The 15,011-nt window shown below is 45.6% G+C and overlaps 1 protein-coding gene across 1 annotated transcript in view; it reads right to left on the bottom strand.

Annotated features, from left to right (window-relative positions):
• Window positions 1-15,011, bottom strand: part of OPN4 (opsin 4) — a 185,914-nt gene that overhangs the window by 106,635 nt on the left and 64,268 nt on the right. Inside the window, exon 4 of the mRNA XM_069755832.1 lies at window positions 8,070-8,273. Within this exon, the coding sequence (XP_069611933.1) occupies window positions 8,070-8,273 (204 nt within the window). The remainder of the gene's footprint in view (window positions 1-8,069; window positions 8,274-15,011) is intronic.

A 15,011-nucleotide genomic window follows, 5' to 3' on the forward strand; every position in this document is an offset into this window, starting at 1 on the left:
AATGCTTTACCTTCTCTCCTGGGCTTGAGCCACTTGTATCAACTGTTGGAAAACTTTTCTCTGAGAGGTGCAAGGGCTCCATCAATTCAGAAACACATTGGCTGACTTGCTGACCAGGATGTTTCCCAATTCCTTCAGTACGTTCATTCCTAAAGTCACAGTGGGGTCACTACCAGGATCTCCGGCGGTTAACACGACTCCTTTCCGACTTACATCTTTGCCGCACCCAGTGATTTGCATCAACACCACCAATACGACCAAGATGGGCAACTGGTTGGCCACTGTCAACTTGATCATGGGACCTCATTCAGGTTGCATCGCCTCAGGAAAATGACATCTGAAATAAGTCTCGGGCATCGTAGTTACATGAGAGCTCGTATCAACTAAACAGCGGAGAGCCCGGCCATCCATTTCAGCCCAAACAAGAGGACTCACAGAAACTAAATTTGTCGGACTTCTTTCTTTCGGCGTCCTCCAGCCACGGAGCCCAGTAGTTTAATGAATGGCAGTGGAGGGGCCTTCCCTGACACATCCTTCAACATAATGTCCAGTGTCCCCACAGTTGAAACAGGTTGGTGGCTCTTCTGCGCATTGTCGTCTTGGTCCCTGGCAAGACACGGGACCAGTTCTGCCTCTGGAGGGGTTCAGGGGCACCGAAGGTTTCTTCTTCAGGTCAGAACATTCCTCTCGCATTTCTTGGATTTCCTTCTGAAGTTCCTTCACCCAACTTGGTTCGGTTGAAAAATAGTGTCACGAATCCCTGACCACTGCCACCAATTTGTCACGATTCACACCATGACCGTCACCCCTATGTCACAGGTCGGGGTGACTTTAGGCCAACAGACAGCTATCACATGAGCAGGGGGCTTATCTTAGTTATCCCTCCACTCCACAATGTGATGGAAAAACACACACAGGGCTATTGACCCCTTAGTTTATAGCAGGGGCTTATTCTAGGTATCCCACTGCTCTTCAATATACCACGAACTGCAGGGATTTATGTATATCCTGCTTACAGTTCCACTTAACACTTGCAGCTCTCTGGCGCCCCCTTACTCTCAGGTCAGATTAGGTACTGCACCCTGGGTAAATAGTCGCCAGACAGGCTGCCTGCTATGTACTGGCTACTGGGCATGCTGCAGCGATGCGATAAACTACTCCCACTCAGGCAGGAACAATAATTATCAACGCCGCAGTCGCTACAGCATCACCCAAAAGTCTGCACACGGTCGCTGCCACCAGCTTTGATTAAACGGGTCCGAAGCTAACCCAACACAGTAGCGTAATTCCCTTCAGGAGACTTAGGATACGTTTTTAGAGCATGGAGAAAGAACTGGCGTGAAATAATATACCCCACAAAATTTAGGCAGTGCTTTATCAAAATATTTTACAAAGATGTTACAAATGAGACAATTGCAAATATGTACAAGGTAATTATAACATAAAGGGGATTAAAGGAGAAAAGATAATACTCAGATGTTCTCAGTTCATTGCATTGCAGGCAACCCGGCTAGTGGAATTTCCATACGTCCCAGTTCATTGGACGTGCTCAGGGCTCTCCAGAAAGAAAAGTCAAGAAGAGCATGTGCTGGAGATCTGGGCAGACAGTTATAGCTAAGCATGTAACATCCCAGCAAGGGGTTGGATCACCTCGTCCCTCCTACCTCTTCAGTTAACTAATTTTACCTTAACCTATATCTAATTTCTATAACTCCGCTACAAAACATGTCATAGTCATAACAAACCCAGCATTCATCTCGGATTAACGTGGGCATTCTAATGAGATCAAATATGTCCTATCTGGGATACATATTTACAGAGAAATCCCTACTTCTTTACCAGATGGAGTTAGAAGCCCGTGTTTCGAGGGATGGGTAGATTCACCGAGGGAGATTAAGAATATATATTTTCGTGTTCTTAACGTAAACAGTTTGCGTAATATCTTACAAAAACAAAACAAAGAACTTCCAAGAATTCTAGAGACTTAGAATACAGTTCTTGCTGGTCACTTTCCACTGCAGGAATGCCAGTCGTAAATACTTTTAGGCAATAAAACGCTCTTCCCCCATGTACATTGGCAAGGCAGTTCTTGGCTGAGTGAAAGGGAAGGGGGGCTTTTTAGCCCGCAGCCTGCTAACAGGAGAAACTACTTATATGATATTTCATACCATATCGTGACACCTCCCCCTTTTGGTGTGCGCTAGGGAGGTAGAACCCGATGGTATGCCTACATGCGCACCTCAGGGTGTTCACCCTGGCGGGACAGTTCATCTGCATTCCCATGCTCTTTGCCTGTTTTGTGTTCAATGGTGAAGTCAAACTGCTGAAGGGCAAGGCTCCAGCGTAGCAACCTGCCGTTGGTTCCACCCATGGCGTTTAGCCAGCGCAGAGGGTCGTGGTCGGTCACCACAGTGAAGGGGCGACCGTACAAGTAGGGCTGCAAGCGCTGCAGGGCCCAGACTATGGCCAGGCACTCCTTCTCGATGGTGGAGTAGGCCACTTCCCTCGGCAAAAGTTTCCGGCTCAAGTACAACACGGGGTGCTCTTGGTCCTCCGAGTCAACCTGGCTGAGCACAGCACCAAGGCCAAACTCGCTGGCATCGGTCTGCACCAAGAACGGTCGACTGCTGTCAACTGCTTTCAACACAGTGGCGTTGCACAGTGCGGTTTTCAACGCCTGGAAGGCCCCCTCACAGCCATCTGTCCAGTTGACAATGTGGGGTAGCTTCTTCCTGGTGAGGTCCGTCAAAGGTTTTGCCAGGCTACTATAGTGCTGTACGAAGCGCCTAGAGTACCCTGCAGTGCCCAAGAAGGACATCACCTGTTTCTTGGTCACGGGAGTGGGCCAGTTCACGATCGCACCCACTTTCTCCGGCTCTGGCTTCAGGGTGTTCCCGCCTACCCGGTGCCCCAGGTAGTGAACCTCCCTCATGCCCATCTGGCACTTTCCGGGCTTGATAGTCAGTCCTGCTTGGTGAATTCGCCTGAGCACCCCCTCGAGATGCTGCAGGTGTTCCTCCCAGGAGGAACTGAAGATGGCAATGTCATCCAAGTACGCCACGGCGTACTTCTCCAGTCCCTGAAGCAGGAGGTTGACCATCCGCTGGAAAGTGGCAGGGGCATTCTTCATGCTGAAGGGCATGACCGTGGACTCGTACAGTCCGAAGGGCGTGATAAAGGTGGACTTCTCCTGTGCCTCAGGGATCAGGGGAATCTGCCAGTATCCTCTACTCAGATCCATTATTGTTAGGTAATTTGCGCAAGCTAACTTATCCAGCAGCTCCTCGATGCGCGGCATTGGGTGCGCGTCAGAGGCTGTGATGACGTTGAGCCCCCTATAGTCCACGCAGAACCGGGTGGTCTGGTCTTTCTTTGGCACGAGAACTACAGGTGAGGCCCACGCGCTCTTTGACCGTCGAATCACCCCCAGCTGTAACATCTCATCGATCTCTTGGCGCATAATCTGCTGCACCTGGTCAGAGATTCCATAGGGTGTTCGCCGTAGTGGGGCGTGATTCCCGGTGTCCACCTCGTGGACTGCTAATTGAGTCCTCCCAGGTCGGTTAGAGAACACGACCTGGAAGGGTTCCAGTGTGATTTGCAACTGCAACCGCTGGGGTTCAGTTAACGAGGCGCTTACCTCCACATCCTTGATGGACCCATTGGCCTTGGCTTGGGCCAGCATGTCCAGGAGGGTGTCTTCCTTCCCGTCTTCGGGCACGCTGCAGACCGGTAGGACGAAAGGTTCACGTTCGTGATGAGCCTTCATCATGTTGATGTGAAAGGCCTTTCGCCTACCCCGAGCGTGGTCAAGCGTGACCACGTAAGTGACCGGGTTGAGCTGTTGGTGGACGACTTACGGGCCCTCCCAGGCTGCCTGAAGCTTATCCGTTGGTACGGGGACCAGCACCCACACTTTTTGACCCACATGGTAGGTCCACTGCCGGGCGTTCTGGTCGTACCAGTGCTTCTGGTCAGCCTGAGCCTGCGTCATGTTGTCATGCACCAACTGCGTCAAGGTCTGCATCTTGTCACGGAAGCACATGACATACTCCTCTATGGACACTTCAGAAGGGTTCGGCTCCTCTTCCCAGGATGTTATCCCTCCACTCCACAATGTGATGGAAAAACACACACAGGGCTATTGACCTCTTAGTTTACAGCAGGGGCTTATTCTAGGTATCCCACTGCTCTTCAATATACCACGAACTGCAGGGATTTATGTATATCCCGCTTACAGTTCCACTTAACACTTGCAGCTCTCTGGCGCCCCCCTTACTCTCAGGTCAGATTAGGTACTGCACCCTGGGTAATTAGTTGCCAGACAGGCTGCCTGCTATGTACTGGCTATTGGGCATGCTGCAGCGATGTGATAAACTACTCCCACTCAGGCAGGAACAATAATTATCAACGCCGCAGTCGCTACAGCATCACCCAAAAGTCTGCACACGGTCGCTGCCACCAGCTTTGATTAAACGGGTCCGAAGCTAACCCAACACAGTAGCGTAATTCCCTTCAGGAGACTTAGGATACGTTTTTAGAGCATGGAGAAAGAACTGGCATGAAATAATATACCCCACAAAATTTAGGCAGTGCTTTATCAAAATATTTTACAAAGATGTTACAAATGAGACAATTGCAAATATGTACAAGGTAATTATAACATAAAGGGGATTAAAGGAGAAAAGATAATACTCAGATGTTCTCAGTTCATTGCATTGCAGGCAACCCGGCTAGTGGAATTTCCATACGTCCCAGTTCATTGGACGTGCTCAGGGCTCTCCAGAAAGAAAAGTCAAGAAGAGCATGTGCTGGGGATCTGGGCAGACAGTTATAGCTAAGCATGTAACATCCCAGCAAGGGGTTGGATCACCTCGTCCCTCCTATCTCTTCAGTTAACTAGTTTTACCTTAACCTATATCTAATTTCTATAACTCCGCTACAAAACATGTCATAGTCATAACAAACCCAGCATTCATCTCGGATTAACGTGGGCATTCTAATGAGATCAAATATGTCCTATCTGGGATACATATTTACAGAGAAATCCCTACTTCTTTACCAGATGGAGTTAGAAGCCCGTGTTTCGAGGGATGGGTAGATCCACCGAGGGAGATTAAGAATAACAATTTTCGTGTTCTTAACGTAAACGGTTTACGTAATATCTTACAAAAACAAAACAAAGAACTTCCATGAATTCTAGAGATTTAGAATCCAGTTCTTGCTGGTCACTTTCCACTGCAGGAATGCCGGTCGTAAATACTTTTAGGCAATAAAACGCTCTTCCCCCATGTACATTGGCAAGGCAGCTCTTGGCTGAGTGAAAGGGAAGGGGGGCTTTTGAGCCCGCAGCCTGCTAACAAGAGAAACTACTTATATGATATTTCATACCATATCGTGACAAATGGGATAGATATCTCTCTGCTCTGAACCTTCAATGCTAGGACTGTCACCCTCTGCTCCTGATCTTGGGCACACGCTTCGGTTCCTTCTTCCAAAAAGCACATGCGTGGATTAACCCACAAGCGCTCCCGCAAGGCCTGTTTAAGCAATGTGTCTCTAAAGCCTGCAACCAACTGATCTCTCACAATTTTATCAGGTGGTCCTACACCTATGCCATCTTGCTTAGCGATTGCAGTGTGAATCTCCTGCAGCGCATTCATGTAATGGGTCATGGACTCCCCCTCCCTTTGCACACGGCTAAACAGGTGCATGCGCAACTCTCCCATGTCAGTTTGGTCACCATGAATTTCTCCCAAGATCTGTAGTACCTTGGTGAAGGTATGATGCTCATGGGGGGGTCGAAATATTATGGAGCTCCTCGCCCCTCTATCCAGGGCCATCATAGCAATCTCTGCCTCCATCACGGGGGTCATGGGGTGCATCCTCAACATACCCCCGACCCGCTCAGTCCAGTCCCACAGCAAAGTGTTGCCCCCTGTAAACTTTGGGAGGTTGCTCAACTTTGACCCAGCAGTATACTAGCCCTTGAGGCACCTATGACCGCTTGGTCTGTCCCCTCTGTGTCTGTAGACTTCATCCTGCTGACTATGCCAAGTGTGAGCAGGTTGCGTGATGCAGTGACGGACAAGAGACAGAGTAAGCTTTAACAATTTAACTAACAGTTAGATAATCCATGCAGGGAGGTTAAAGGTTAACTAGGGGGTTGAGTAGGCAGTTCAAAATATAGGTAGTATGCAGGGGTTAAAGAACAGTGAAAAATGTATTAACAGTTCTTGGGGGATTAACTTATCCTGTTAGACGTTTATCAAGATGTGGTAGTCCCAGAGCAGGTGATGCCATCAACAACGGCTGATGCGACGCTTGTCCGATATGGTACTGTGGGTAACGATGATGCATCTTCTGGCAGCAGCGGTTGGTCTCCAGCACCTTTGCTGAACCCCTAGTCCACATACCAATGTGGCTGGTGGAGCATGGTCCACGTTTCTGTCTGAGCCCGACGTGGCCCGGCAGACATACACCGGTGAATCAGAGTGCAGATAGCAGTCCTGCACCCGGTCTGTCTCTGGCAGCACACGTGCAGTACTCATTAGCCCGGAGCGTTCAACACCTCACTTTGTGGTAACCAACAGGCATACTGCACTTCTCTCCTCAAAGTCTCTATCAGCGATGATGGGGAAGCTCGAGTGCGGGCCAGCGCTATATTGATATTCAAGGGCAGGAGCACTCATGTCCCCCTGCTGCGCGCTGTCTCTTCCCACCAAGTCTGCCCGCTTTCGCGCGCACTGAGTCTGTAAGCACTTAGCCACACCCCCTGTTTCCACCTGCAATGATTGGTCTGATCTCTTAAGCTTTCCCCAGGACAATAGAGGACACAGCCCCGACAGTTCCGGGCCTGGCACAAAAAGGTACCCGCGGCACGGTCCTTCTTCTTACACATGCAAATTAGGAAGCAGAAGAGGAGTATCACAAATACAAGTTACCACAAGTCTCACAACCACCATCACGCTTCACATGATGGATTACCTACCCTATTCCTCCTGATCAGCCAGTACCACAATAGGGAAAAGCATCAAGGTTGCAATGAAATGGTAGCTATGTGGGGTTTTTGTTTGAATCATATCCATGTTTTACCCCTTTTTTCTTATAAGAGGCTCTCTAGGGTTTCTTGAGGAAAGATGATGGTGAGCAGGGGTACCATTTCTTCCATGCTTTTATAGGGTGCCAAACTTTGCGGTCAGGAAGAGCATTCTATAGGGCATAGATTTTAGGGAAAGCATCTGATTAGTGGTAGCACATTACCAAATTTTGTCTATAACATATTTAGAATTTTTTTTTAATTATTACTAATAAAGATTCATTTTTCCTTGGGGGGGGGGGGGGGTTATTAAGATGCTATTATATCCTCCTATCAATTGTTCCTTTGTTAGCAAAATTGAAAGGGTGACTATATTAGTCACTTGATACTCTTTGTGAAATGTTTGTACATTTTTAGTTTTTTGGTTATTTTGACTTGAGATGGAAAATTTAAGTTTTTCAATAATTCTGCACACATACTGTAGATATTCTTCTAGGAAAGAAAGCTTCACTTTTAGTTTCTTAAATATTCAGATTTATTAACCTTTTGGATTGACCAGCAGCACTGTACTGTCATTGTTCAATAACTAATATAATCATCAAAAATACAAATTGGCTAATGATTGTGTTAAGTGTACCTTGTCCTATTTTGACAGCTGAGTTTTGGCAATTTTACATATGTATCCTTTATCGCACTAGTGTATATACTGTATCTATTGCTAAAATGTTTAATCTGAGATTTGAATGTGAGTGTAGATTTTCAGGCATGCAATCATTGCATATTTTGTCATGCCCTTTGTAAAATACATTTTTCTATTTTTTTGTATTACAAGAAAATCTAACAATAAAAAAACCATAATAATAGTGTGCAAAATTTCTCCTAGAAGCCTAATCCTTGAATAAATATTTGAGAAATTAATTACAGGCAAATAATCTGCTTCTCTAACCTGTCATATATATCCTGTCTGATTTTTAGAGACCAATGATTTGCCCAGTTAATATTATTTGTCAGACCAGTCATCCAAACTTACTCCAACCAAAGAATGGAGGGAGGCTCCACGCCAGAGCATACAGCCAGACACCAAAAAGGATTAGCACTGCTCTTTTCTTGGACAGCACTCCAATGGAAGCGAGCGGCCGAGTGATTACGAAATACCTATCTACAGCAATCACCATCAATGTGATCATGGATGTGATCCCAAACAGAGCTCCGCAGAATGCATATAATTCACAACCTAAAGTAGTGAGAGAAGTAAAATTATAAATTGAGTGATAATGGTAATATTTTTCGTCTACAATATCTTTTTCAAATTTACCTACTAACATTAATAAAAGTGCATTCAGTATAACTATTCTTCAGCAGTGTTAATACAGAAGAAGGCAAAACAACATATATAAAGCAACTGCCTGCTGTTCTCATCTGTAGGCAATCTGTAAATCCACAATTGATCTCAAGCAATTACTCATAATGGCATGCCACATACAGAAAGACAATTAGAATTCTTTTAAACCCATATAATGATCTGTATAGAGTTCAGTATCAGAGGTGTTTGAATAAAGAGATCTTTTTTATTTGCCAACACAAAAACACTATCTCTATAGATTATTTAAAGGGAATCTGTCACTAGGATCAACCCTCCAAAGCCAACTATATGGACATTTAGGTCATAAGAAGTTGAATACAATTACAGGATCATTGAGGGTGAGCTTATATTGTTTTCTAGGGCGCCAACTTCCTTGGCAAGGTAGGGTAACCATGAGGCCATAATTAGTGCAGATTCCCTTCTAGTCATGTTTTCTGATCTACACCTGGTCAACAAAAATTCCCTCTTTTTTAATACTTTTCAATTAAAATTGTTTTAAATAGTAAGAGTTTTTTTTTATTTAATTGGGACATGATTTGGTACCTTGATTTCATGTTTTTTTTTTGTTTGATCCAGACACAGGTCTCCCTGAGAATCTGACTCCAAAGCCTAATTTAAATGAAAGGGGCATTACCAGTGTGAGACATGTAATGACTGACAGTCTGCTCTCCTGATCTACATGTTACACACTACTAACTTCCTCTTTCATTTAAAATAAGATGTGGAGGCAAATTCTCAGGGAGATCAGTTTTCCCACAGAGTTTTGCGGTCTCGCTGCTCTTAAGCTTCCCATACACATTAGACTAATGTCGACCAAATCCGTTGATAAGTCTAATGTGTTTGGGAGCTAGGACAATCGATTGTTGGGGAGCCAAGGATGTGGCATGCCTGATTTCGACTGCTGATCCTCTTGTTCTCTCAGAGATAAGCCACCAGACATGTTTAATATCATGTTTCTGATAGAGAACAAAGAAGCACTCTACAGAGCGAGCACTCTTGTGTATGGGAGAGCTGACCCAGATAGAGGCCCGCAGAACCATCAACTGAACCATCTACAGCCTTATAATGTGTATGCAGAACTTTATGATACAAATCCTATAGGTCTCAATCCAGGTTAGTAATCTTATATAATGGGTTTAGCACTAAAGACATTTATCACATATCAATGCCTTTCCATTAATTCTCTGAAGCAATAGGAAGAACAGGGAAATGGGACCCCCATTCCAATGAAATGCTCTTTGGCAATAAAATCAATATTTTACAGACATTATTATAGATATCATGGACATTTACTAAAACATGTAAAGTTAAAAATTTTTTCGGTAGTAAGAGTATTAAGACAGACTGTGCTGTTCTGACAAAAGCAAATGAAACCCTTGCACAATGGACCCTAATGGTAATCGTAACTTGGCCGTGCCAAAAACTGTATTATTGGTTCATTTTTTTAAGATTAGATTTTTGTATTTCAATTTTCTGTTTGACATGATGATTCACTACACCCCATCAAAAATACTAGCTATGGAAGATTCTGGTTTCTAATTATGGACAACCCTTTAAAAGGTGTTGTCCAATACTTTATATCCCCTTAACCCCTTCCCGACCCATGACGCCACGTAGGCGTCATGAAAGTCGGTGCCAATCCGACCCATGACGCCTATATGGCGTCATGGAAAGATCGCGTCCCTGCAGATCGGGTGAAAGGGTTAACTCCCATTTCACCCGATCTGCAGGGACAGGGGGAGTGGTAGTTTAGCCCAGGGGGGGTGGCTTCACCCCCCGTGGCTACGATTGCTCTGATTGGCTGTTGAAAGTGAAACTGCCAATCAGAGCGATTTGTAATATTTCACCTATTATAACTGGTGAAATACTACAATCCAGCCATGGCCGATGCTGCAATATCATCGGCCATGGCTGGAAACACTAATGTGCCCCCACCCCACCCCACCGATCGCCCCCCCAGCCCTCCGATCTGTCCGGTACACTGCTCCAGCTCCCCTCCGTCCTGTGCTCCGCTCCCCCCGTGCTCTTGTCTGCTCCCCCCATGCTCCAATCACCCCCCCGTGCTCCAATCACCCCCCCTGCACTCCGATCCACCCCCCCATGCTCCGTTCCACCCCCATGCTCCGTTCCATCCCCCTGTGCTCCGTTCCACCCCCCGTGCTCCGTTCCACCCCTCCCGCGCTCCGATCCACCCCCTCATGCTCCGATCCCCCCCCGTGCTCCCCCCCACCCCATCATACTTACCGATCCTGCCGGGATCCGTCCGTCTTCTCCCTGGGCGCCGCTATCTTCCAAAATGGCGGGCGCATGCGCAGTGCGCCCGCCGAATCTGCCGGCCGGCAGATTCGTTCCAAAGTGCATTTTGATCACTGAGATATAATCTATCACAGTGATCAAAATAAAAAAAATAATAAATGACCCCCCCCCCCCTTAGGTAGGGACAATAAAAAAATAAAGAATTTTTTTTTTCCACTAATGTTAGAATAGGGTTAGGGTTAGGGCTAGGGTTAGGGTTAGGGCTAGGGTTAGGGTTAGGGCTAGGGTTAGGGTTAGGGTTAGGGTTAGGGTTAGGGTTTCGATATGTGCACACGTATTTTGGTCCTCTGCGGATTTTTCCGCTGCGGATTTGATAAATCCGCAGTGCTAAACCGCTGCCGTTTTATGGCGGATTTAGTGCGATTTTCTATTTGAGCAGTTGTAAAACCGCTGCGGAATCCGCACAAAGAAGTGACATGCTGTGGAATTTAAACTGCTGCGTTTCCGTGCAGTTTTTCGGCAGCATGTGTACAGCGATTTTTGTTTCCCATAGGTTTACATTGAACTGTAAACTCATGGGAAACTGCTGCGGATCCGCAGCGTTTTCCGCAGCGTGTGCACATACATTTAGAATTAGGCTATGTGCACACGGTGCGGATTTGGCTGCGGATCCGCAGCGGATTGGCCGCTGCGGATTCGCAGCAGTGTTCCATCAGGTTTACAGTACCATGTAAACCTATGGAAAACCAAATCCGCTGTGCCCATGGTGCGGAAAATACCACGCGGAAACGCTGCGTTGTATTTTCCGCAGCATGTCAATTCTTTGTGCGGATTCCGCAGCGTTTTACACCTGTTCCTCAATAGGAATCCGCAGGTGAAATCCGCACAAAAAACACTGGAAATCCGCGGAAAATCCGCAGGTAAAACGCAGTGCCTTTTACCCGCGGATTTTTCAAAAATGATGCTGAAAAATCTCACACGAATCCGCAACGTGGGCACATAGCCTTAGGGTTAGGGTTGGAATTAGGGTTGTGGTTAGGGTTGTGATTAGGGTTATGGCTACAGTTGGGATTAGGGTTAGGGGTATGTTGGGGTTAGTGTTGGAGGTAGAATTGAGGGGTTACCACTGTTTAGGCACATCAGGGGTCTCCAAACGCAACATGGCGCCACCATTGATTCCAGCCAATCTCGTATTTAAAAAGTCAAATGGTGCTCCCTCAATTCCGAGCCCCGACGTGTGCCCAAACAGTGGTTTACCCCCACATATGGGGTACCAGCATACTCAGGATAAACTGCGCAACAATTACTGGGGTCCAATTTCTCCTGTTACCCTTGTGAAAATAAAAAAATGCTTGCTAAAACGAAAAATGATTTTTTATTTTCACGGCTCTGCGTTGTAAATGTCTGTGAAGCACTTGGGGGTTCAAAGGGCTCACCACATATCTAGATAAGTTCCTTGGGGGGTCTAGTTTCTAAAATGGGGTCACTTGTGGGGGGTTTCTACTGTTTAGGCACACCAGGGGCTCTGCAAACGCAACGTGACGCTCGCAGACCATTCCATCAAAGTCTGCATTTCAAAAGTCACTACTTCCCTTCTGAGCCCCGACGTGTGCCCAAACAGTGGTTTATCTCCACACATGGGGTATTAGCGTACTCAGGAGAAACTGGACAACAACTTTTGGGGTCCAATTTCTCCTGTAACCCTTGGGAAAATAAAAAATTCTGGGCTAAATAATAATTTTTGAGGAAAGAAAACGTATTTATTATTTTCACGGCTCTGCATTATAAACTTCTATGAAGCACTTGGGGGTTCAAAGTGCTCACCACATATCTAGATAAGTTCCTTTCGGGGTGTAGTTTCCAAAATGGGGTTACTTGTGGGGGGTTTCTACTGTTTAGCCACATCAGGGGCTCTGCAAATGCAACGTGATGCCCGCAGAGCATTCCATCAAAGTCTGCATTTCAAAACGTCAGTACTTCAATTCCGAGCCCCGGCATGTGCCCAAACAGTAGTTTACCCCCACATATGGGGTATCACCGTACTCAGGAGAAACTGGACAACAAATATTGGGGTCAAATTTCTCCTGTTACCCTAGGGAAAATTAATAAATTCTGGGCTAAATAATTATTTTTGAGGAAAGAAAACGTATTTATTATTTTCACGGCTCTGCATTATAAACTTCTGTGAAGCACTTGGGGGTTCAAAGTGCTCACCACACATCTAGATAAGTTCCTTTCGGGTCTAGTTTCCAAAATGGGGTCACTTGTGGAGGGTTTCTACTGTTTAGGCACATCAGGGGCTCTGCAAATGCAACGTGACGCCCACAGAGCATTCCATCAAAGTCTGCATTTCAAAACAACACTACTTCACTTCCGAGCCCCGGCATGTGCCCAAACAGTGGTTTACCCCCACATATGAGGTATCAGCGTACTCAGGAGAAACTGGACAACAACTTTTGGGGTCAAATTTCTCCTGTTACCCTTGGGAAAATAAAAATTGCAGGCTAAAAGATCATTTTTGAGAAAATAATTTTTTTATTTTATTTTCATGGCTCTGCGTTATAAACTTCTGTGAAGCACTTGGGGGTTCAAAGTCCTCACCACACATCTAGATTAGTTCCTTTGGGGGTCTAGTTTCCAAAATGGGGTAATTTCTGGGGGATCTCCAATATTTAGGCACACAGGGGCTCTACAAACGTGACATGGTGTCCGCTAATGATTGGAGCTAATTTTCCATTTAAAAAGCCAAATGGCGTGCCTTCCTTTCCGAACCCTGCCGTGCGCCCAAACAGTGGTGTACCCCCACATATGGGGTATCAGCGTACTCATGACAAACTGGACAACAACATTTGGGGTCCAATTTCTCCTATTACCCTTGGCAAAATAGGAAATTCCAGGCTAAAAAATCATTTTTGTGGAAAGAAAAATTATTTTTTATTTTCATGGCTCTGCGTTATAAACTTCTGTAAAGCACCTGGGGGTTTAAAGTGCTCAATATGCATCTAGATAAGTTCCTTGGGGGGTCTAGCTTCCAAAATGGGGTCACTTGTTGGGGAGCTCCAATGTTTAGGCACACAGGGGCTCTCCAAACGCGACATGGTGTCCGCTAACAATTGGAGCTAATTTTCCATTCAAAAAGTCAAATGGCGCGCCTTCCCTTCCGAGCCCTGCCGTGTGCCCAAACAGTGGTTTACCCCCACATATGAGGTATCGGCGTACTCGGGAGAAATTGCCCACCAAATTTTATGATCCATATTATCCTTTTGGCCATGTGAAAATGAAAAAATTGAGGCGAAAAGAATTTTTTTGTGAAAAAAAAGTACTTTTTCATTTTTACAGATCAATTTGTGAAGCACCTGAGGGTTTAAAGTGCTCACTAGGCATCTAGATAAGTTCCTTGGGGGGTCTAGTTTCCAAAATGGGGTCACTTGTGGGGGAGCGCCAATGTTTAGGCACACAGGGGCTCTCCAAACGCGACATGGTGTCCGCTAACGATGGAGATAATTTTTCATTCAAAAAGTCAAATGGCGCTCCTTCCCTTCCGAGCCTTACCATGTGCCCAAACAGTGGTTTAACCCCACATGTGAGGTATCGGTGTACTCAGGAGAAATTGCCCAACAAATTTTAGGATCCATTTTATCCTGTTGCCCATGTGAAAATGAAAAAATTGAGGCTAAAAGAATTTTTTTGTGAAAAAAAAGGACTTTTTCATTTTTACGGATCAATTTGTGAAGCAGCTGGGGGTTCAAAGTGCTCACTATGCATCTAGATAAGTTCCTTGGGGCATCTAGTTTCCAAAATGGGGTCACTTGTGGGGGAGCTCCAATTTTTAGGCACACGGGGGCTCTCGAAACGTGACATGGTGTCCGCTAAAGAGTGGAGCCAATTTTTCATTCAAAAAGTCAAATGGCGCTCCTTCCCTTCCAAGCCCTGCCGTGCGCCCAAACAGTGGTTTACTCCCACATGTGAGGTATCAGCGTACTCAGGACAAATTGGACAACAACTTTCGTGGTTCAGTTTCTCCTTTTACCATTGGGAAAATAAAAAAATTGTTGCTAAAAGATAATTTTTGTGACTAAAAAGTTAAATGTTCATTTTTTCCTTCCATGTTGCTTCTGCTGCTGTGAAGCACCTGAAGGGTTAATAAACTTCTTGAATGTGGTTTTGAGTACCTTGAGGGGTGCAGTTTTTAGAATGGTGTCACTTTTGGGTATTTTCAGCCATATAGACCCCTCAAACTGACTTCAAATGTGAGGTGGTCCCTAAAAAAAATGGTTTTGTAAATTTCGTTGTAAAAATGAGAAACTTATAACTTCCTAGCAAAAAAATATTTTGTTTCCAAAATTGTGCTGA

Source organism: Ranitomeya imitator, chromosome 2, assembly GCF_032444005.1.
Source record: "Ranitomeya imitator isolate aRanImi1 chromosome 2, aRanImi1.pri, whole genome shotgun sequence".
Taxonomy (NCBI): domain Eukaryota; kingdom Metazoa; phylum Chordata; class Amphibia; order Anura; family Dendrobatidae; genus Ranitomeya; species Ranitomeya imitator.